The sequence below is a fragment of the Chiloscyllium punctatum genome, chromosome 30 (genome assembly GCF_047496795.1).
Source record: "Chiloscyllium punctatum isolate Juve2018m chromosome 30, sChiPun1.3, whole genome shotgun sequence".
Taxonomy (NCBI): Eukaryota; Metazoa; Chordata; class Chondrichthyes; order Orectolobiformes; family Hemiscylliidae; genus Chiloscyllium; species Chiloscyllium punctatum.
This window is the reverse complement of record NC_092768.1, coordinates 19,064,257-19,088,122: the sequence shown is the minus strand read 5'-3', so window position 1 is coordinate 19,088,122 and position 23,866 is coordinate 19,064,257. Positions and strand designations below refer to the sequence as shown.

At 45.0% G+C, this 23,866-nt stretch overlaps 1 protein-coding gene across 1 annotated transcript; it reads left to right on the top strand.

The window, feature by feature from the left end:
- The first annotated feature begins 1,788 nt into the window (after positions 1-1,788).
- LOC140455099 (uncharacterized) lies at positions 1,789-14,914 on the top strand. The gene is made up of 7 exons (XM_072549762.1): positions 1,789-1,863; positions 3,466-3,586; positions 4,695-4,890; positions 9,640-9,692; positions 11,086-11,110; positions 12,509-12,569; positions 14,733-14,914. The coding sequence occupies exons 1-7, from the start codon at positions 1,789-1,791 to the stop codon at positions 14,829-14,831; spliced, it is 630 nt and encodes a 209-aa protein (XP_072405863.1). The 3' UTR covers positions 14,832-14,914.
- The last annotated feature ends 8,952 nt before the right edge of the window (positions 14,915-23,866 follow it).

Below are 23,866 nucleotides of genomic sequence, written 5' to 3'. Positions count from 1 at the left end.
GGCAGTTTAGCATGGCCAATCCACCCTGACCTGCGCATCTTTGGACCGTGGGAGGAGCACCTGGGCAGCACGGTGGCACAGTGGTTCGCACTGCTGCCTCACAGCGCCAGCGACCTGGGTTCAATTCCCGCCTCAGGCGACTGACTGTGTGGAGTTTGCACATTCTCCCCGTGTCTGCGTGGGTTTCCTCCGGGTGCTCCGGTTTCCTCCCACAGTCCAAAGATGTGCAGGTCAGGTGAATTGGCCATGCTAAATTGCCCGTTGTGTTAGGTAAGGGGTAGATGTAGGGGTATGGGTGGGTTGCGCTTCGGCGGGGCGGTGTGGACTTGTTGGGCCGAAGGGCCTGTTTCCACACTGTAAGTAATCTAATCTAAAAAAAAACACACCCAGACACGGGGAGAATGTGCAAACTCCACACAGACAGTCACCCGAGGCTGGAATCGAACCTGGGTCCCTGGCGCTGTGAGCCAGCAGTGCTAACCACTGAGCTACCACTTGAACACTGAGCATAATATTCATGGCTATGAGTCATGTGTGGGAAAGTGGGTCCAGAAGAGACTTAGAGTAGTCCTTTTTTAACCAGTACAGTTGGCCAACCATGATGACAATATCACCAGGAGTGCAGCAGTAAACTGGGTCAGCCAGCTTACATTCACAATCTTGCGTCGAAACCACAACCATGAAGCGAGTGGGAAATGAGAACCCAGCTGACTGAGCAACAGCTGATACTCCCTGATCATCCGGGACACTGTCCGAGTTCCCAAAACTGCTAGACTTAGGGTCAGTCCAAACCAAACCCTTATGTAATCAAACAAGTCAGACCCAAGTGGAGCTCGTGATCTGTAACAGTTGCCCATCACTAAGTTTCTGGGACTTTTAAATTTTGAAAATATACTTTATTCACAAAATATCTTTACGTACACACACAGTCACAAAAGCAGCTCAGTTCTTTAGAGTAGCATATGAAGAAACAAGCAAACATGAGAGTTGGACTCTATCTGGCAAACAAACCATACACATTTTTTACTTGTACAAGATTATTCCTAGTGTCTGTGTTATTCCTTATTGAAATAGAATTGTGCTGACAGCTGAAAGTTTCTGCCGAACAAACAGGCAAATAGCCTCATTCTCTCTGTATGAAGTGACGACCCAGAGTGGGAGGGAGGGAGGAGTAACTGGGTATGGAAATGATGGCCCTTGTTTGCACTAATTGCAGAAAGAGAGAATTGCAGAGTCAAATTGCTCCTGATTGGCTGCCCTTTCCTCTCAATAAATTGTGGTCGTAGGCAGGAGTTGGAGGCTAAGGAAGGTTTGAGATGGATAATTATGCACGTTTACTAGCCTGCGAATCACCAGTAGGACTTTTACACCTTAAGCGACAGCAGCTGCAGAAGCTTTGTAAAAAACTGGGCTTGAAGGCTGGTGGCAAGGTAGTGAGGCCTTGTTCGTCCCTGGGAATGAGGGTTCCCTTACTCTCTTGGAGCTGTACTTGGAGGAGAGTTGGGGGCTCAGAGTTAATCTTCCTGAAGATTTGGAACCTCTGAGTGCTTGCTGCTTCCTCTGTACTGAACATGGGCTTTAACCTGGAGTCACTAACTAGAGTGATGTGGGTCAGGGTATATAACCTTCCTGAGGTGAAGCTGGGGGGTGGGAGATACGAATTTGTTATCTCTACTGCTTGTCTTGAGTTTTGGCATGTTTCTACACAATTTTTGAAGTTGCTGCCTTTACTGGTGTGATCTAAGGTTATTTAGCTTGTTTTCAAAATCATCAGTTAATGAGCAATAAATGTACTCTAATCCTCAGAATGTTGATCTGATTTCACGGCTATCTGCATGTATTAAGGAACCTGTTACAGATGAGGTAAGTGTCTTTTTAAGATAGTGTTAGGCTGAATGTGTGTTAATAAATGTAGAGATGCCAGTGTTGGACTGGGGTGGATGAGGGTCCAATCAAATGATACCAAGTCATAATCCAGCAGGTTTGCTTGAAATGGCAAGATTTTGGAGCTCTGCCCCTTCCTTCCTCTTATGGGGGAAGTATAAGGCACAGTTTAACAATCTTGTGGGTGGCATGGTGCCTCAGTGCTCGGGACCTGGGTTAGATTCCAGCCTCAGGCTGTGCAGAGTTTGTACGCTCTGTGTCTGTGTGGGTTTCCTCTGTGTGCTCTGGTTTCCTCTCTCGATCCAAAGATGTGCAGGTCAGGTGGATTAGCCATGTTAAATTGCCCATAAATTAGCTGCATTAGTCAGGGTAAATTATAGGGTAAGGGAATGAGTCTGGGTAGGTTGCTGTCCAGAGGGTTGGTGTGGACTTGTTGGGCTGAAGGGCCTGTTTCCACAATGTAGGGAATCTAATCTTGACCAGCTGTCCTTGGTAAAGGATTCAACAAGGGCAATTAGTTTTTAAGCCTGTTAAACATTTTGCTTAAATGTTTTATACTTTCCTAGCATACAAAAGCAGCTTATTTCTGGTGACTAGTTAGTGTTGTGTTCTACTGACTTGATCAGTTGGCCTTGGATGGTCTGCACCTGTCAAACGCACTAGCCAAACGTCTCGACACTACACAACATTAACCAAGTTAATATTGAATCAGCCTGTCTGGCTCTTGTTGAAATGTGAAACTTTCATTCATATAGCACCTTCTCAAACTTGATGTGCCACATAGGTGTGTAGCTGATGGGTTTCTGCAGAAAGTGCACACTATAAAGGCTGATGCAATGACTGCTCACTGGGATATCTCTATCTGTACCCCTGACCTGACTTTGCGCCCCCGCCCTGAGTAATGTGGCTGACATGGGCTGAAGCAGCATTCGGAGACTGCGTTTAAATAGTTTAAATGTCTACTGCCCACTGGAACATGGGGTAGCTCTTCTTTATTGTTAGATTGGAATATAAAACAACCTGCCACTAAATGGACAGTTAAGGGCTCCTACACTTTAGGATCCAACCAGAGTCTGCTTTTTTTTTTGGAATTTAACTAAATTCCCAAAGTCCTTTTTTAAAGAAAACAACTTGTTTGTCCCAGTAACTCATGGGGATCACTTTGAACTGAGGTTGTAACCTCTTTGACCCTCCTCTCCAAGTGAACATAATCCATGTCTCCCTGGGCCTAACACTCAGGGTAGTGTCTGATCTGACAGTAGGGATGGCACAAGGGGTTCAATGGTTAGCACTGCTGCCTCACAGCACCAGGGACCTGGCTTTGATTCTGCCTTCAAGTGTCTCTGTGTGGAGTCTGCATGTTCTGTCTGAGAGTTTCCTCTCTCAATCCTAAACTGTGCTAGTCTGGTGGATTAGCCATGCTAAATTGCCCATAAGTGGGTTAGCCTGGGGAATGCAGGGGGTGGGTCAGGGTGGGATGCTCTTCAGAGAGCAAGTGTGGATTCAATGGGCTGAATGGCCTATGTTGGTGTGCCAGGATTCTAAAGCTGTTAACTGACTGTGGTTTTTTTGTCTTCTCAGACAATATCTCCTCTTCCCCTTGTGATAAAGGAAGAAATAATCTCTCCAAGTGGAGACAAGTCTGAGCAGAGTCATGACACTGCTTCCTGCTGCCAAGTTCCAGAGCAGGGTCGAATCCTGAGTGAGTGCTTCAGGAAGCTGGGCTGAGGGGTACACTTTGAGGGGCTGAAGTTAGGCTATAGCCTAACAATGCTGAAATGTTGAAGGCTGGGGGGTGACCTTTTTTAGAAGTTTATAAAATTGAGTGGCATGGCTAAAGTAAATGAGGGGTCTTTCCCTGGTTTTGGGGGTGTGTGCAGTGTCCAAAACACAAGGGCATAGGTTAAGGTGAGACAAAGATTTGTGCCCCAAGGAACAACTTTTTCATACAGGGGGTTGTCACTTATGGAATGAGCAACGTTTAAAAGACATCTGGATGGGTATGAGAGTAGGAAGAGTTTAGAGGGATATGCAGCAAATGCTGGCAAATGAGAATGGAGTAATTTACCATATCTGGTCAGCAAGGACAAGGTGGACTGAAGGGTCTGCTTCTGTGCTATATACCTCACTCTGTGACTCTGACAAACCATCAAATGTTTTGGAAATGCAGGTGTGTAGTGCACCTGAAGCATGCAGCCTTTGAGTCCCAGGACTCTGGAGTTTCTTGTCCTGGAGCACTGGTAGATTCAGGGTCATTGTCAGCAATAGAAACAGCTGCAAGTGGCTCTAGACAGTGAACCATGTGAAGTCAATGCTGTCCTCTCCAACCTGCTGATACACATTGAGTCACTAAGGCTGGTGCATTTAGTTGCGGATTTTAAAAATCTGACTTTAAAATCTACATGTTGGGGTGGGAGCCTAGAAACTAGAAGCAACTGATGCAATTACAGATTTCAAAGGTATCTGGATGGGTATATGAATAGAAAAGGTTTAGTGGGGTATGGGCCAAGTACTAACACATGAGACTAGATTAATTTACCATACCTGGTCAGTATAGTCAAGTTGTACAGTTTGTGCTGTACATCTTTGACTTTACTGTCAAGTATATTTAACTCTGACTCGAATAATCCAATCTGACTTTTTTAAGTTTGTTTGGAATAGAAACTATAAATCAGGTGAAATGCTCCCTCCCCCTCTCCCTCTGACTGTCCTCTTTCCCCCACAACCCCCCCCCCCCCCCCCCCCCATTACCCATCAGGTGACTGATGCGTTCTTTCTCTCCCCCTCTCTGTTCTCCCCTCCCCCATCAGGTGACTCTAGCTGGTGTGTCGTTCATGGGATAGAGATTATTACTCCTGGCCAGCCTCTGTACCCCCTGACCCTGAAGAATGGCCAGATACTGGTTGCTGCTGGAGACTTGCTCATCCCGTTCCACTTGATCCCAGCAGCCGTGGTGACTCCACCCCACCTGGAGGACAACAGGATCTGTGCAGAGTGCTTCCAATTGTAAGGCTGCAGGTTGTCACAATACCCATTGGTACATGGGATGCTCGAGTTTCTGGATCTGTTGAGGGCTGTCTGTTGGTAATAGTTAAGGGCATGCTCAGGGAGTTTGGTATTGTTGTTGCTGACCATTCTGGTCTGCCGTATGGCAATGGATGGTCACCATAACCATTGGGGGGTGGTCTCTCCAGCGTTGGTAAATGTTTGCTCAGTCTGTGTGATTTAGAATATGTCTTTAGCAGCCTGCATTTTAGTCCCTTAACTTCCTGGGGATATGTTGCCAGCTGCTTTGCTTGGCAAGGTCAGACTGCTCCCCATCCTTTATCTTTTTTACAGGATGTTTTTAAGAGGATTTCCCAAAGCCTGCTGGCTGTAGTTGTGTGGGGTAACGTGCACAGTGTGGGGAGCCTGTCCCAAAGAAGGAGGAAGACAGAGGTTGGATAAGTCTTTATTACTACTCCATGTACCTCTCTGGAATGTGGTTGGGCTGGCACTTACTGCCCATTCCTGATTGTGCCTGAGGTGGTGGTGAGCTACTGCTGCTGATCCCCATGTCATTGGAAGGGGGGGGGGGGGGGGGGAATTGCCAGGATGTTTGACCCAGTGACACGGAAGGAGCAGCAGTGTAGTTCCAAGACCGGATGCTGAGGAGCAACTTGCTGTTGATGTTCCTGAGTATCTACTGCTTATTTCCTTTCTGGTAGAGCTTGTGGGTTTGGAAGTTGCTGTCCAAAACAGCATTTGAATTTCTGCAGTACATCTTGTAGCTGGTGCACACTGGCACCACAGCCACTCCCTCCACCATAGAGGCTCAGTAGCAGCAATCTAGCAGGGGTTGTAGTAGTGCCACGCTTCCCGAGTGGTGTTGGGGCTGCACTTCTCCAGGCAAGTGGAGAATATGCCATCACGCTCTTGACTTGGGCCTGCGTGGTGGACAGGCTTTGGGGTATGAGGGGAGTTGCTGGCTGCGAGATTTCTAGCCTCTGACCTGCTCTTGTAGCCACTTTATTGGGCCTGGTCCAACTCAGTTGCTGGTTGAAAGCCTCCCTCAGGAGGCTGGTCGTGAGGAATTATTAGCAACATCAGCTGACAATTGGATTTCCACTTGGAGATTGCCTACCCCACAGACTTGTCAAACCTGGATATTGTCAAATCTTGCTGCATTTGGGCATGTACTGTTGCAGCATCAGACAAGGTGTGCATGATGAACAGTGTGTGAGATGTGGACTGATTGCACAAGCAGGAACATAATGTCTCTGGACTCTCATTACCTCCATTTGATGTTTCCCATTTTCCAACCATCCTATTTACCTGCATAATGTCCTGCCCAATCAACTTTTGACCACTCCTAATACAATTGAAACTGGCCTTCCTCCAATTTGAACTTCAACTTTTTAGATCTAGTCTATCCTTTTCCATCACTTTTTTTTTTAAAACTAATAGAATTATGGTCACTGGCCACCAAGTGCTCCCCCACTGACCCCTCCATCACTTGCCCTGTCTTTTCCCCAAGAGTAGGTCAGCTTTTCCTCCTCTGTGTACATCCACATACTTAATCAGAATTTTCTTGTACGCTCAACAAGTTTCTCTCCATCCGAGCTGTTAACATTCTGGCAGTCTATCTGTTTGGAAAGCTCAAGGCCCCATGTTTCTTTCATGACAGTCCTCACTTGCTTTTCCATTTCCTGCTGGCTATTGGGATACTGTACTGTAAAGGTGATCATCTCCCATGGTTTCTCAGGTCTGGCTATTGGGGTGGAAATTCTCTCCGGAATATTCTAAATATAACTCTAATGTAACATGTCCTTAACTGACTGTCACTCCCTCTGCACTCTTGGAGGTGTGGGGGGGAGGGGGAGGAGGGCTACAACCCCCTTGCTATGCCTCCTATAGCAGCTATACCCTGCAACATGAAGCTGTCAGTCCTGTCCATCCCTGATCCGGTCTGTAATTTCTGTGTTATCCCAGTCCCACATCACCACTTGTACCCTGAGTTCTTCTGCTTTACCTGTTGCATTGATTCCAATGCCATTTGAGTCCTACACTTTGTCATACTCTTTCCTGCCGTGACTATTTGACTTGTGCACCTTAGTTACTGTACTAACCTCAGATTTGTCTCTTTTCCCACTATCTCTTGTAGTAATACAAACATTACTACACACTGACCTACTCTTTAACCTCAGCTGAATGTCCTGTATCTCTCAAACCTCATCCTTTTCTCTTCCTAGGTTGTTAGTTCCATCATGTACACCAACCTCCCCTAGGTGGTCATCCTCACCTTCGAGAATATTCTGCAATCACTCCACGATAGCCTTGATCATGGCACCAGGGAGGCAACACCATTCTGATGCCCCTTTTTGACTGCAGAACTGTCTGACTAGTCTCCTATCACAACAAATTTCTTGTACCTGATGGTACATAGAGCCAGTCTCTAAAACCTGGCTGTGTGGCATTCCCCAGAGTCCACACCCTACATTTTCCATACTTGTTTGGGGATAGCCACAGGAGAGTCTTGCACTAGCTGCTTCCCTCTCCATCCTACCTGGTGGTAATCCATCCCCCTGACCATATCTGCAGTTTTTCTCCCTTCCTATAACTGCCATCTGTCACCCCCCTTGCTCCTGTTAATTCCTCATTGCCGGTAACTGCTCCAACTGATCTATACAATTCAACAGGGTTTGCAACCAAACTCTTCCTGATCTCCCACAGCTGACAGCACATCGCTCTACAAAAAGCCATCTCTGCCCCTTTAATCTGTAGACCTGGAAAATACCAAAAAACTCCTCACTTTGTTGAAAAGCTGTTCTCAGTCTTATTGCTCTGAGAATTTATCTCGGTTTTTTTTATAAGACAAATCTCCATAAAACACCATACACTCACCCTACCCACTTGTTGTCACATAATTACAAAGCAAATAAGATTTTTAAAAGTCTTGAAATTGATCCCTTATCTGATCATGCTGTAAAGTTGTCACTGATCTCTCTCTCTCTCTCTCTCTCTCAGCTACAGTGTATAATTCTGCAATGTGACCTCCTGAGGGTTACTGTAAAAACAGCTCTGCTTGCTGGCCTCTGCAGCACTTTGCAGTTCTTCAGTCTCTGACCTTAGCATGTTGTTGCTTTCATGAAACTCTCTCCCATTCTCCATTTCTTTCTGGTTTGTTAAAAGTATTGCTATTTGTTTGTTTTAGTTGCCATAAACTTCAATCCTACTGTAAGATGATGTCAGGGCCCATAGTCTTAGCAGGTTCTGGTGCCTCCAACTCATTCTTGATCAAATGTTCTTTGAATTGGCTGAAGACGAACCATGCGTTCAGCTCTGCCTCATTGAGGGGGATGTTCATGGAGCCTCCTTTTTCTAGTGAATTGTTTGATTTGTTCCACACTGGATGCAGTAGAACTGCAGAAATTAGATCTGATCTGTGGGTTAGAAAATTGATTAGTGCTCTCGCTGCTTCCAAGGTTTTGACTTTCTGAACCTGGTGAAACGACCAACAGGACTATCACCACCTCTGTATGCTGTGCTGCTCCTGGACTGCACACCTGCGCTCTCCATTAAACTACAGTTGATCCCCTGACTGGATGGTAAAGGTTGAGTGGGGGATATGCCAGGCCATGAGGCTACAGATCGTGCTGGAGTGCAATTCTACTGGTGTTGGCCCCCAGCACCTCATGGATACCCAATCTCAAGTTGCAGATCTGTTTGAAGTCTCTCCCATTAGCACAGTGGTAGTGCTACACAATGCGGACGTTATTCTCAATGTGAAGGTAGACTTTGCCTCCAAGGATTGTGCAACAGTCTCTGTAATGATACTGTAATGGAGAGGTGTCTGTAGCTGGCAGGTTGGTAGAGGTCGTCAGGTATGTTTTTCCCTTTTTGGTTCCCTCCCGATCTGCTGCAGACCTAGTCTAGCAGCTAGTCCTTTAGGACCTGACCAGCTCGATCAGTGGTACTGCTGCTGAACTACTTCTGGTGGTGGACATTGAAACCCCCCCACCCTCTTTGCTTCCTCCAAGGGAGTACAGCTTGATCAGCTGGAGGTTTCCTTGCTTGGGATTAACCTGACGTTATGAGGACCAGGGTCAATGCTGAATACTCCCAGGGCAGCTCCCTCCTGACTCTGTACACCACCTCTGCTGGGTTTGTCCTGATAGGACAGAACATCATCAGCTATAGTGGTGTCTGGATGCTTTGCGTAAGCTGTGATATTGGCTGCTGCCTTTTTTGGTTTTGTTTTTAGGTAGCTTATTGTCCTTGCGGCACCAGCCTCCAGTAGGTGAAGAAGATTCTGTGGTTTTGACTCTTTTGGGGGGGGGGGGGGGTCTTTGTCTGTCTGTCTGTCTGTCCCTCCCTCCCTGAATGGACGTCTAATGAATCAGATGGGTTTTTACAACAGCTTCAGTTCTTAAACTTTCAATTCCAGATTTTATTAAATTGAAATCCCTCTTCTAGGGTGAAGCTTGAACCCAGGGCATTGCTTGTCTGTTATTCCAGTAACAGTCCCACTACCACTTCCATACATCCCCCACAAAATCTTTATTAAATCCTCTCTGGTAACAAACCTATCCTATTATACACTCCCTTTTTTCCCCCAAGAGGACTAATAAGGATACGGAGCAAACAGGACGTGGTAAATGTTGTAATGTCAGTGGAATTTCCAAGTCAAAATAACTTCTCATTCTGGTCAACTTGGTACATAACTGGTACTTAACATTCCTAGAGTTGCCTCTAACTTTATGTCCTCCTCTCCAGAAATCAAGTGAAGAACTCTGCAATGCAGACTTCCCCTTCCCAAGAACATTCAGGTAATTGCTTCCATTGGGTGAAGCAGGAGAAAGTCCTGCTTTTGGAACAAAATACAAGATGAGCCTGCCCGGAGGTTGCATGTGGGTGAATAATTGCTTTTAACACTGCGTTAATGTTTCGCCGAGTCTGTTGTTTCTTAAAGTAATCTCCTTTCCAAGAACTTTCCTACCTGCGATCTCGGTAACTCTTCTGAAATTCAGTCTGCTATTCCTGCATTTAAAGGGGCAGTATGGTGACCAATGTTAAATTCCAGTGTTAACTTGATCAAATTGAGTAGCTCAAGTGCTTAGTGGAGTTATTTTGCAACTTGCTGACTCTCATTTGAGAGAGAAAGCACATTGGGTTGGTATGATTTTTAATGTGTTAAAGAGCAGTGATTTTAAAAACTTCCAAATATCTATGCTGCTTCTCCCAAAAAGAGTAGCTATGAAGGGCTACAATTCAGGTCTGACCTGAGAATTAGATTGATACACAGCCTGATTCCTGATAATCCAGTCCTAGCCCTATGAACAGGTCAGAATCTCTGGGTCTTGTTCTGAGGGATTTGCATCTGGGGTGATTCCACTCTAAGCTTCCCTCAGCTGTAGAGCTGTACTCCCATTATGACAGTTCGAACTGAGCCCAGGACTATCAAAGGGAGGCAAAATTCCCCCTCCCTATTACCCTCTAACCTTTTAAAGGTCCTGCCAGTCCCTTTGACAGTTGCTGGTAAAGGGTAAGCAGGGTGCTAATGGGTGAAAAGCTATCAGATTGCAAGGTGATCAATGCAGTATCTGTATTGGGGATGGGGAGGGGAAAGTTTCCTGAGTAAGCTGGTTGGGTGAGTGGATTGGTGTGTTCCCTCCAACTGGAAGCGATGGAGTGTTCCTGGGATGTGCTGTCAGCTGAATACTCTGGAGTCAGGCAGGCACGTGTATAGATTCTGTAGAACCTTCCAGTATCTATTTTTGAGTAGAGACTTTAGAAGGCTCCAGGCAGCTGACCTGCCCAGTAGAGTTTTCCCAAGCAATTTCACTCCATGGAGCATGATGGGAATTTCACAAGCTCCCCACACAACTAAAATTCCAGTCTTTCACTATCTTGGGCTTTACCAAGACCGTGTTCTGTCCTTCACTTGTAAAGTGGGAAATACCATAGTCTGTTTCTTCAAAGCTAATGGTTTTGATAAAAGTTCTCATGAATTCAGACTTTCAACCTATTTTGGGATTCAGAATCTTGGTTGACCCATGCTCTGGGTCAGATCCTGCTGCTGAATCAGCCCAATTTCTCTCTCTCCTCAATCACCTCCCCACCCTGTGCAGTAAGAACTAGGTGATCAGAGTGGGGGACATCAGCTCAACAGAAAAAACTGGCCAACTGAGTTGACTGAATTTTTTCTTTTTACTTTTATAGGTTGTTACTTCCCTTCCTACAGCAGGTAATTCTGACCTAAGATTCCATTACTAGATGTTTTAATGAAGGTACCATTTTCTGGCATTTGACTAAGTCACAGGGATACTGTCATTGTCTTAGTCTGTGTAAAATGATTGTTAATTGTCTGGGTGTACAGCATTGTTTTCCAATAAACATCCAGTAACCATTTTTTCTGCCTCTATGGACCTGCCTCTCCCTTTAGACTATTCAGAAAAGGTGGTATAGGCAAGGTGCTGGGTTTGGGGCCCACTCCCTACAGAGACAGGATCACGTTTCTTACCAAAGAACCAGGGAAGACTAGTGCTTTCAACTGAGGATCACCACCTCTCTGGTCAGGGGAGAGACCGAAAAGGAGACACCCTTCATGGTAATCTCAGCCAGTGTAGGAATTAAACCTGGCTTTGTACCAAACTGGTCAAAGAGACACTTGAACAGGCACTGTGTTGGGAGATGGATACCTGTGATGTGGTCCTCTGTAAATCTGTTGTCTGAAAACATCCATGAACTATTTCTCTTCCTTCAACCTCCTGCTAGGTGGATGATGGTCCCATTCAAACCTCTATAGTCTAGCCATTGTTTAAATCTCACCATTCCAAGTTAAACTTCTGTATGGATTTCAAATTTAAATGTTGAAAGGCCTTGGTGTATAAAAACATCCAGGAAGAGTTCCAACATTGTCTTGTGGTTAGTCTGCTGTCCATCCAGAGTCACTCACTGTGCTGTAATATCAACCTTGTAACTATTTTTAAACAGGTAAAACACCAAACCCATGGCGTTGATCTGGCTTGCCAGAACTGCACACCTCTGTGCTGCATGTACCTGCCCCCACCCCCACACCCCATCATTTAACTTACAACACAAATGTCTATTTTCAAAGGACGCCCAATTCCATGCTTCCAGAGGAGGCTCTGGTTTACTGTGGGTTTACTGACTGGGCATTTTCTGCTGCTTGGTCAGTGTGCCGGGTCAATGCACTTGACCTTGTGCTGGCCTGGCTCATTAATCCATAAGCTGTACTACTAAAAAAAAATCTCTTACTGATGCCTGGTGTTATATGAAAACTGCAGTCATGTTATCTTTTCTCTACCGCCACCCCCCCCCTTCTGTTTTTTGACTTTCTAGTTTTCCTCCAAATGTGGTGATTCTTAGCAGGAATTAGATTTTTGTTTATCTAAGTGATCTTGCACAATCCAACCCTGCTACAAGGCACTGCAGTGACCTGTTAGAACACAGGCCATTCATCCCGTAAGGTTGTTCCACTTGATTAATCAAGTAATCTAATGACAACTCTGTAGACCTGCCTCTGGCTCATTTGGCTAGGTTATGGAATGTAACTGCTTAATGAAGATGTCGAGGAAGCTACATGTGTTAACGTGCTCTCCTCTTGCATCTGTGATTCCAGGTCAAAGCGAACAACATTCAGCCGATACTCTCCACAGGAGGATAAGGGCTACGCAACAAAGGTGACCACCGTCCTGGAAGAATTTGGGTTGGGAACTCCTGACTTGTAGACAGCCCCAAGTGTGCTTGCTAGTGCACAGCAAGCTTCCCATTAGGCTATAACCCCCACTGCCCCTTATTTTGGGGGTTACTTCTGTGGTGGCCTCTCTGCAATATCCACTCAAGGATGCTCAACTGAGGTCTGCTGCCTCTCCCTAAATGCTGAATGGAGATAAGAGTAGAGAAACTTCCATTAATCTCTTCTGCTTGCACCTGCCAACCAGGGAAGATAAAGGTTGGGCTCTTTGCCAGTGGGACACTTGATCTTGCTCTAACCTGTTTAGGAATGTATGGCCCACCTCCTGGGCCAGGAGACTCTGGTTCAAGCTTTTCCTCCTCCAGAGGGAGGGACACTACCACTGTGTGCCACAAGAGCCTTCATGGGACCAAGTTGCTCATTTTGAGAAGTCTCTTTTGAAAGTGGGTACTTCACTCTTGAGATACAAAGCAGCGATTTGTATGCACCCAGAAAATGATGTCTAATTGTCTGAGAATGGCTTTGAAGTTTAGTCTAGACACCATCCATCTCCATTCGGTTGCCTTAATATGCAAGTGAGACTTAAATTTAGTAACTGATCTTTTTAGATGATAGTAACTGAGGATTTTAAATTCACATGCCCATTTAAGTTAGCCATGGTTTTTTTTAAAGAAGCCCCTGTTAAATGATGTTTTTCATTCTGTTTTAGACTCTCTTCCTAGAAAGCCTGACTGTTGACAATCATTGAGATGGAATTGAAATACTGTTTGTTGAGAGTATTATCTCTCCATGCTTCAGGCTCACTGCCTTTATTCCTGAGGAAGGGCTTTGCCCGAAATGTCGATTTCGCTGCTCGTTGGATGCTGCCTGAACTGCTGTGTTCTTCCAGCACCACTAATCCAGTAGTTAACAATCATGGTCAATATTCCTGACACTATCTGGGTGTGGGTCGAAGTGAGATGAGAAGCATTGGGTGTAGTCTAGTTTTGATTTTGGCAAGGGCTTTCATTATGACAGGGGCACTATTTTACTAGTGAATTCATTGAAGAAGGTCACTATTTTTAAGCTAGTTCTGGCCCCCTATTGACCCATTGTTCTATGGGACTGACTTTAACTCCATTCTACACTACCATTTGAAACTCTGGTGATTTTTGGGTGAAGGAATTTGTAATACTCTTTTCATACAGTATGGAAAGAAGCCCTTTAGTCCAAATCCTACTTTCCATTACTTGCTCACAGACTTGTAGCATCTTACACTTCAAATGCTTGTAGCTTAAAGTTGAAATTGGTAGTCCCCAGACTTCCCTCTATTGGATAAAGGGTGAGTATTTGGCCTGGGTTCAAGTCCCACCTTGCTCCAGAGAAGTTGGTAATCTCCTGGTATTATCACAACTTGTAATGCCCTGGACACCAGAGTTCCAACTACCATGGCAGGATTTGAATTAAAACAAACAAATCCAGAATTGAGTCCAATGATCACAAAACTATTACTAAGATGGGATTTTCCCATCAAAACTGTCCTTTTGGGAAAGAAATCTGCTATCCTTGCTTAATCTGACCTCTGACTCCAGACCCACAGCCATGTGACTGACCTCTATAACAAAGGATGGGCAAAAATACTGGCCTAACCAGTGACCCACCCTTCCCATGAACACAAAAGACAAACTGTCTGGCTTGATTTTTAACTAACACTTTTTTTTAAAACTAGTTTGTACTGAGTGCTACTTTTTAAATAGCATTGAGGGTTTCCAGGTGGTCAGTTTTCATGAAATGTGAAACCAGCAAGGAAAGTTATTTAGCATTAAATACAAAATCCAAACATTCTCAACGGGGACACTAGTTACTATCTGTCCACTATTTCTCCGGAGTCTCGTCTCTTCCAGATGGCTGTGTAGCCGTTCAGATTTTTAATGTTGCCCCTCAAACATGCTCTAGTTAGCAACTGGCTGTCTGTTTCTCAGGAATCTAGCTCCTGAGTCAGCAGACGTTGCCTATTAAGTGGCTTTTTAAGCTTGCAGTGCTAATTGGAAATCTGTAACCTGTTGGTAATCCTGAGGGGTGAGGGCAGTGGAAAGCTACCCAATGTAGTGCACTGACTGCTGACCACGGTTTGTTTTTAATCTCTATCATTTGAATTGTGTGTTTCCAGGTGGAGAAACTGTTGCTGAAAATCGCTAATGGTGATATGACTGTGGACCAAGCTTTTAGGTCAGGGAGACCAAAGGTGCTACACTCTCCCAAGTGCTGAGGCTTAGTTGCTGCTTGGTCTCTGGAAAATGTTTTTTGTTTTTAAATGAGCAATTCTTGACCTTGAGTGCAAGAGTTACTACATGGTGGATTAAATAAAGGCATTCTCTTACATTTGTGCTGAGCATGTGACCTTGTTTTTTTTATTGTCTACCAGCTGAGGATACTGTGCAGGTGAGTCCTCCTGAACCCCTGCCTTTACTTGGAGCCCTCTACACTAGGGAGACAAGCTGCCGACTTGCGGAACGTTTCAGGGAACACCTCTGGGACGCCTGCACCAACCAACCCAACCACCCCGTGGCTCAACACTTTAACTCCCCCTCCCACTCTGCCAAGGGCATGCAGGTCCTTGGCCACCTCCATCGCCAGACCCTGACCCTGGAGGAAGAGCGCCTCATCTTCTGCCTAGGAACCCTCCAACCGCACGGGATGAATGCAGATTTTTCCAGCTTCCTCATTTCCGCTTTCCCCTCCTCTTTCTCCCCCACCCCCCCTCCTCCTCACCACCCTCATCCCTGAAGAAGGGCTTATGCCCAAAATGTCAATTCTCCTCGGATGCTGCCTGGCCTGCTGTATTTTTCCAGCACCATGTTTTTCAATTCTGGTCTCCAGCATCTTCAAACCTCACTTTCCTTTCTCCCCCTAGCCCTCTGCAACCATGGAGACTTTAGAATTCTTTACAGTATTCTACTATAGTAGCTCAGCCATTTGGCCCAATTGATCTTTGCTTGCATTTTTGCCCCATGTAAATATCCTCCAATATCCTCATTTAAGATTCTCTGAAATGTTTGTTTGTGGCTTTCCTCCCACAGTCCAAAGATGTGCAGTGTTGATGGATTGGTGATGGAAAATTCAGGGGCATGCATAGGAAGGGGAGTCTCGTTGGTTCTCTGTTGGACTCAATGGGCCTAATGACCTGCTCCAAGGGGGTTTTTGGTTTTTTCCAGGAGGTGGGAATCACTGGCCAGGCCAGCATCTCTTGCCTGGTTTTTCCTTGAGTTTGCTGAGCTGCCCTCAACAGCTGGAGTGTTTTGGCAATGGGGTTGCATATGACTAGTGGTAGCTTTCCAAGTTGGTGGTGAGAGGGCAGCTTGCAGATGGTGCTCTTTCCCTAGAACAGCCTTTTTTTTAAACAGGGGCAAGGTTAGGGAGATGCTATAAGATGAATCTTGTTTGCTGGAAGATACATTGAAATATTTGAAAGCATATGCCAATAGACTTTGGTTGCTTCCTGGCTGTTATCAGATGTTTGAACATCTCTTGCAGCTTCTCTGTGGCTGTAACTGCATTAGGTTCCATTACCCTGAGGTATGTTTATGATTTGCATGGACACTGCACCACAGTGCTTTTTCACCATCTCTGGTTCACATTGCTTTAATCTGCTTCATTGTTGTATCTGTTTATCCATGGATGTGCTCCTGCCCTTGTGTTTGAGAAGATGTTTCCATTCCTTATGGAACTATGGGCTATATCTTGCCACCTCAACCAGGCAATACACATTAATGAATATTGCTACCTTTTTTTTTTGCTTCAAGCTGATATTTCAGGCTGTGGTTGGGCTTTGAGGCACACGACTGGGGAAGCTGGAGATGCTCAGTGAGATCATCTCAAAGTTTGAGAAGATTTGTAGCTCGGGTGCTCATTGTTGTGGTTCTGTTCACTGAGCTGGGAATTTGTGTTGCAGACGTTTTGTCCCCTGTCTAGGTGACATCCTCAGTGCTTGGGAGCCTCCTGTGAAGTGCTTCTGTGATGTTTCCTCCGGCATTTATACTGGTTTGTATCTGTCGCTTCCGGTTGTCAGTTCCAGGTGTCCACTGCAGTGGTCAGTATATTGGATCCAATATAATGTGCTTGTTGTTTGAATCTGTGGATGAGTGCCATGCCTCTAGGAATTCCCTGGCTGTTCTGTTTGGCTTGTCCTGTAATAGTAGTGTTGTCCCAGTTGAACTCATGTTGCTTGTCATCTGTGTGTGTGGCTACTAAGGACGGCTGGTCGTGTTTCGTGGCTAGTTGGTGTTCATGGATACGGATCGTTAGCTGTCTTCCTGTTTGTCCTATGTAATGTTTTGTGCAGTAGTGTACAAAATCCCATGCAAGGACTGTACAAAACACTACATAGGACAAACAGGAAGACAGCTAACGATCCACACCCATGAACACCAACTAGCCATGAAATGACATGACCAGCTATCCTTATGTTGCTTGTCATCTGTGTGGCTACTGAGTTCAACTGGGACAACACTACTATAGGATAAACCAAACAGAACAGCCAGGGAATTCCTAGAGGCATGGCACTCATCCACAGATTCAATCAACAAGCACATTGACCTGGACCCAATATACCAGCCACTGCAATGGACAACTGGAACTGACAACCAGAAGCTGCAGATTCAAACCACTACAAATGCCAGAGGGAGCCTCCTGTGAAGCTTCCAAGTACTGAGGGTGTCACCTAGACAGGGGCCGAAATGTCTGCAACACAAATTCCCAGCTCGGCGAACAGAACTATAATGAGGTCATGTTAATTTGGTTTAAGTAGCTAATACTCAACACTCCTTTCCAGGCTGTGTGAGACAGTAATGGGCCTGATCTTCCCTACACTACTGTGGGAATTGAACGCCTCTGTTAGACTGATACAGCATTGTTGAGTTGCATACACTAAAGAGGTGCAGATGTAGACCATTTGTCACCTTGAATCTGCTTGAGCCTTAAGATTTTAACTCTTTTGGTTGTTTTGAATTCTACACTTTCCCAACTATCTTTTTAAAACCTATGATTTTTCTGTCTAGCAGCAATCTATGACCCAATTGAGTGACTTTCACAGTTGACCAATCATGGGTGGGGGTGGGGTCTTAAATAGCTCCGTATTGTTCAGGCCATTTCGTCCTTTCCATATTGAAATTGTTCAGGACTCTACGAAGTCTCAGTGGCAGCATAACCAAGCTTTTGAAAAAAAAACTTTCATTGGATTTTAGAACTCTATTTTCTCCCTATAGCTACTGCTAGTCCTGCTGAGTTTCTTCAGTATCTGTTGAACCAATCCTTCCCAGGGCAAACCACTTGTAAACTTTCTCTAATGGGTTTGTTTCCTTCCTTTTTAAATGAGACTAAAGCTGCCCACTCTATTACAATGTGGTCTCACCGCCACATCCCAATGGAACTTGCTCATAAAACAAGAGAACTGTGGACACTGGCAGTGTGAAACTAAGGCAGAAACTCAGCAGGTCTGTTTGCATCTGTGGAGAGAAACCAGTTAGGATGAGTCTAGTGACCCTTCACTGTGACATTTTATAAAGTATAACATCCCATTAGCTGTGTTGTGGAAGGACATCCTGGCATTGGAGCATGTCCAGTGCAGATTCACGCAGATGATCCCTGGAATGGTAGGTCTAACATATGATGACCGACTCAGGATCCTGGGATTGTATTCATTGGAGTTTTGAAGGTTGTGGGGAGATTTAATAGAAACATACAAAATAATACGTGGCTTAGAAAAAGTGGCTGCTGGGGAGTTGTTGCCATTAGGTGGGGATACTAGGACCCGTGGGCACAGCCTTAGAGTTAGAGGGGGTCAATTTAGAATGGGAATGAGGTGACATTTCTCCAGCCAGAGAATAGGGGCCTGTGGAGTTCATTGCCATGGAGCGCAGAGGAGGCTGGGATTAAAATCAAGGCAGAGATTGAATTCTTAATCTTTAAAACATACAGGGAGAGTGCGGGTAAGTGGCATTGAAATGCCCATCAGCCATGATTAAATGGTGGAATGGTCTCAATGGGCCGAATGGCCTTACTTCTACTTCTATATCTTATGGTCCTATGTTGATTCTGAGGTGTACGTGTATATTGGCCCCTGCAGTGACACACCTATATTCCTAGCTGTCTTTGTCATCACTAATTAGCAAGGATTGGTTGAGGAAATATTCCATTTGCTGACAGTGTAACAGTAGCATTGTAACTCTCGGCAGCAGTGTCTGAGTGACTCCGAGACCGAAAGCTTTCTTCTCCTGCTGTGCTTCAGTCAGCCTGCACCTGACCAGCTGAGAAACAGTTGGGGCAGATTCTCGACTCCTTCATTTCAAAGCCATCTTAGCCTAGCCTGATTGACCAAACATTTTGCTAACTGCTTTTAACATCACCTTTTCAATAAGAATGGGAAAGTGGATGATTTTTCACCGGCCACTCTTTACTCACAGTATTGATAGCTTGAGGCTAGGAATTTGTCCCCACACAATGATGCCTTTTTATTGACTGCCTTACCACACACTATACCAACCGTTCCCCTCAGTGAGTCAACACTTCCCCCTGCGAATGCAGTCTGCTGCTTTGAATAACTTTGGTTTCAGTGAGGAGAGAGCTGCCAAACAAAGAACTGCAGGTGCTGAAATCAAAAGAGAAACTCAGCAGATCTGACGGCCTGTGTGGGAAGAAAGCAGCGTTGCTGTTTCGAGATGGTTGTCAGCTTTTTGTTCCTCTTCCTGCTCACTGCGTGATCTCACTCACTCAGAGACACACACACACAGTGTGTGTTTGGCCCACTGCTTTCAGAGCAGCAGGCTCTCACTCCGCCAAGGGATTGCGGTGCAGGCCCATGCCCTGGTTTCTCCACTTGGTTCCTATAGTGGAAGGCAGACCCACTCTCTCTCCATCGGTCACCCGTTCCAGTCAGCGACTGCTGCAGTTGAGGTGCTGCGAAAGCTCTGCGCTCTGCAGGCTGTTCCTCGTTCAGTTTTAACCAGAACAACATTTAACCTGCAAGGCGGAAACCACGGTTGTCACTTGGCCTTTATTCCGAACAACTGTTGACATTCATACAATACCAGCAACGTTTATTGTAAACGCATCTGTGATGGTAAACACTTGTAATCTAAGTCAAATCTTCATTCTAAGCTCATTGTTCTAACCTCCGCCCTTGACAATGTTAGGTCAAGCTTCCCATGATTCTTTGTGTTTTGGTATGTTAGCTTCTAAACGCACCCGAACAGTTCTGCAGCCCTAACCACTTTGCCCTGGATCTAGCCACCTCTCCTCAGTCATGGTACAATAGTGGCAAATAACAATTGTGTGCATAGCTTTTTTTCCTATATTTGCAAAAGGAAGGATGTGCCTTTTGATATTTTCCTGATCGACGTATTTAGGAACATAATATCCCACCTCTGGAGCAGTTTGGACATAAACCCAGGTTTCCTGGCTCAGAGGCAGGGACACTGCTACTGCACCACATGAACCCCATGTAAGTACACTCGATGTTTTTGATGAACCTGTTCAGGGATGGTATTCCCTACCTTTGAAGTAGATGGGACTTGAACCAAGGTCTCCTGGCTCAGAGCTGGGGACACTACCAAAAGAGTCCCTCAAGAATCTCCTTCATGCAGTAATAATTCATCCAGCAACTGCCCATGCTCAGCAGGCCAGGTGGTTTCCATGGAAGGCTTCATGGCCATCATCAAAATGGACCTCCCATTTCTGATTACCAACATCTGGAGTAAACGCTATCGCGTTTTTAAAAAAAGAAAACAAAATGAACTTAAGGTGACCTGCCAGATTGACCCAAGTATCCCGGAAACCTCAGTAAACAATGTGCCTGAGCTAAAGTGAGCAAGCCTTCACAATGACCGAAACCAGTGACTCAGATCTGTATCTCCTGTTTGTTTCACACGTCTCTAGAAGTTTCACACATTGGGATGAACATAGAACCCAGAAGATTACAGCACAGTACAGGCCCTTCACCCCTCGATGCTGCACCGACCTGTGGAACCAATCTGAAGCCCATTTAACCAACACTATTCCATATGTGTAGGTGACATATGGGTGGTACAGTGGCTCAGTGGTTAGCACTGCTGCCTCACAGCGTCAGAGACCCGGGTTCAATTCCCACATCAGGCAACTGTCTGTGCGGAGTTTGCACGTTCTCCCCGTGTCTGCGTGGGTTTCCTCCGGGTGCTCCGGTTCCCTCCCACAGTCCAAAGATGTGCAGGTTAGGTGAATCGGCCATGCAAAATTGCCCGTAGTGTTAGGTGGATTCGTCAGGGGTAAATATGGGAGGGGTGGGTTTCTCTTCGGAGGGTCAGTGTGGATTTGTTGGGCTGAAGGCCTTAAAGCTGGTGAGTCTATTACTGTTGCAGGCAGTGCGTCCCTGCTATTCTGAGTAAAGAAACTATCTCTGACATCTGTCCTATATCTATTACCCCTCCGTTTAAAGCTATGCCTCCTCGGCAAAAGGATCTTACTGTCCATTTTACCTAACCTTCTGATTATCTAATACGTCTCAATTAAGTAACCTCTCAACCTTTTTCTTGCCTCAAAATCCCTCAGCCTTTCCTCATAAGACCATCCCTCCATACCAGGCACCATCCTGGTAAATCTCCTCTGAACCCTTTCCAAAGCTTCCACATCCTTCCTATAATGTGGTGACCAGAACTGTATACCATTTTCCAAGTGCGAATGCACCAGAGTTTTGTACAGCTGCAGCATGACCTCATGGCTCCAAATCTCAATCCCTCAACCAATAAAAGCTAACACACCCTCTGCCTTCTTAACAACTCTATCAACCTGGGTGGCAAATTTCAAGGATCTATGTCTAGGGACACCGATATCTCTCTGCTTATCCACACCACCAAGAATCTTACCATTAGCCCAGTAGTTTTTATTCCTGTTGCTCCTTCCAAATTGAATCACCTCACACTTTTACGCATTAAACTCCATTTGCCACCTCTCAGCCCAGCTCTGCAGCTTATCAATGTCTCTCTGTAACCTGCAACATCCTTTGCCACTATCCACAACACCACCAATGTTAGTGTGCCCTCATCCTTCTGCGTCCTCATCCAGGTCATTTATAAAGATGACGAACAGCAGTGGACCCAACACCGACCCTTGCGGTACACCACTGGTAACTGGACTCCAGGATGAACATTTCCCATCAACCACCACCCTCTGTCTTCTTTCAGCTAGTCTGTTTCTGATCCAAACCACTAAATCACCCTCAATCCTATGCGTCTGTATTTTGTGCACCGTGAGGAACCTTATCAAATGCTTTACTGAAATTCATATACACCACATCAACCGCTTTACCCTCATCCCACCTGTTTGGTAATCAGCTCAAGGAACTCAATAAATTTTGCGAGTTCTATGATAAATCCCATCCGACCCAGAGGACTTATCGATTTTCCCACTTTCCGGAATTGCTAACACCTCTTTCTTGTGAAAGTCAATCCCATCCAGTCTAGTCACCTGTATCTCAATATTCTCCTCGACAACATTATCTTTTTCCAGTGTGAATAATGACGAAAAATATTCATTTTGCGCTTCCTCTATCTCCTCAGACTCTGTGCACAATTTCCCACTACTATCCTTGATTGGCCCTAATCTTTCTGTAGTCATTCTTTTATTCCTGATATATCTATAGGAAGCTTTCAGGTTTTCCTTGATCATACCTGCCAATGACTTCTCATGTCCCATCCTGGTTCTTCCTAGCTCTCTATTTAGGTCTTTCCTGGCTAACCTGTAACTCTCAAGTGCCATACCTGAGCCATCATATCTCATCCTAATGTAGGCCTTCTTCTTCCTCTTGACAAGAGATTCAAGTTCTTTAGTAAACCACTGCTCCTTCAGTTGACCACTTCCTCCCTGTCTGAAAGGTACATACATATGAAGGATACACAGTAGCTGACCTTTGAATAAGCTCCACATTTCAATCATAGATTCATAGAGATGCACAGCATGGAAGCAGACCCTTTGGTCCAACACCTCCATGCTGACCAGGTATCCTAACCTAATCTAGTCTTTTCTGAACCCTTTCAAGTTTCACAACATCCTTTCACTAGGAAGAAGACCAGAATTTGCAATATTCCAACAGTGGCCTAACCAACATACTGTACAGCTGCAACATGACCTCCCAACTCCTGTACTCAATACTCTGACCAATAAAGGAAAGCATACCAAACGCCTTCTTCAATATCCTATCTACCTGTGACTCCACTTTCAAGGAGCTATGAACCTGCACTCCAAGGTCTCTTTGTTCAGCAACACTCCCTAGGGCCTTACCATTCAGTGTATAAGTCCTGCTAAGATTTGCTTTCCCAAAATGCAGCACCTCGCATTTATCTAAATTAAACTCCATCTGCCACTTCTCAGCCCATTGGCCCATCTGATCAAGATCTTGTTGTAATCTGAGGTAACCATCTTCACTGTCCACTACACCTCCAATTTTGGTGTCATCTGCAAACTTACTAGTCGTGCCCAACCCCTACAGTTTCCTTCCCCATCCTGTGCATCCTAAATCTTGCCGAATCACATCATAATTACCTTTACCCCAGCAATAACTCTCGCCCTGCGTTGTATACCTATCCCTTTTATCGCTAAAGTAAACATCATAGAATTATAGTCACTATCACCAAAGCGCTCACTTACCTCCAAATTTAACACCTTGAGAACTTTATAAACTAAAGGACCTTTATAAACTTTAAGAGTTTAACAAACTTTGAAAACTTTATAAACTTTGGGAACTTTCTAAGCTTTGAGAACTATATAAACTTTGCAAATGTTGTATTCCTTGGGAACTTTATAACTTTGCTAGCTTCATAAATGTTGAGTACTTTATAAACTTTGGGAAATTTATAACCTTTGAAAACTTTAGAAACTTTGAGAACTTCAGAAACTTTATTAACTTTATTAATTTTAACCTGGGGAGCTTTACAAATCTTGGGAACTCTATAACCTCTATATTCAGTTTGATTAGAAACATTGAAGCCAGACACATCAATACACAACAGAGCAACATTTCAGGACATTATTGTTGTGGGCAGAAGTGAGAAAAGAACCAAAACAGGAATTATTGGAGAAACTCAGCAGGTCAGGCAGCATCTATGGAGGGAAAGCAGAGTTGACATTTCAGGTCTTCTCACTGAAGAGAGGATTAATAACAGTGGAACAGAAAGACTTGCTCTTTCTCCTTATTTTTGTTTCTCTCCTTTTCTCAAAAGATGACACCTTTTAAAAAGCAAATCTTAAAACCATTCATTCATCAAATGCTCCAAGATA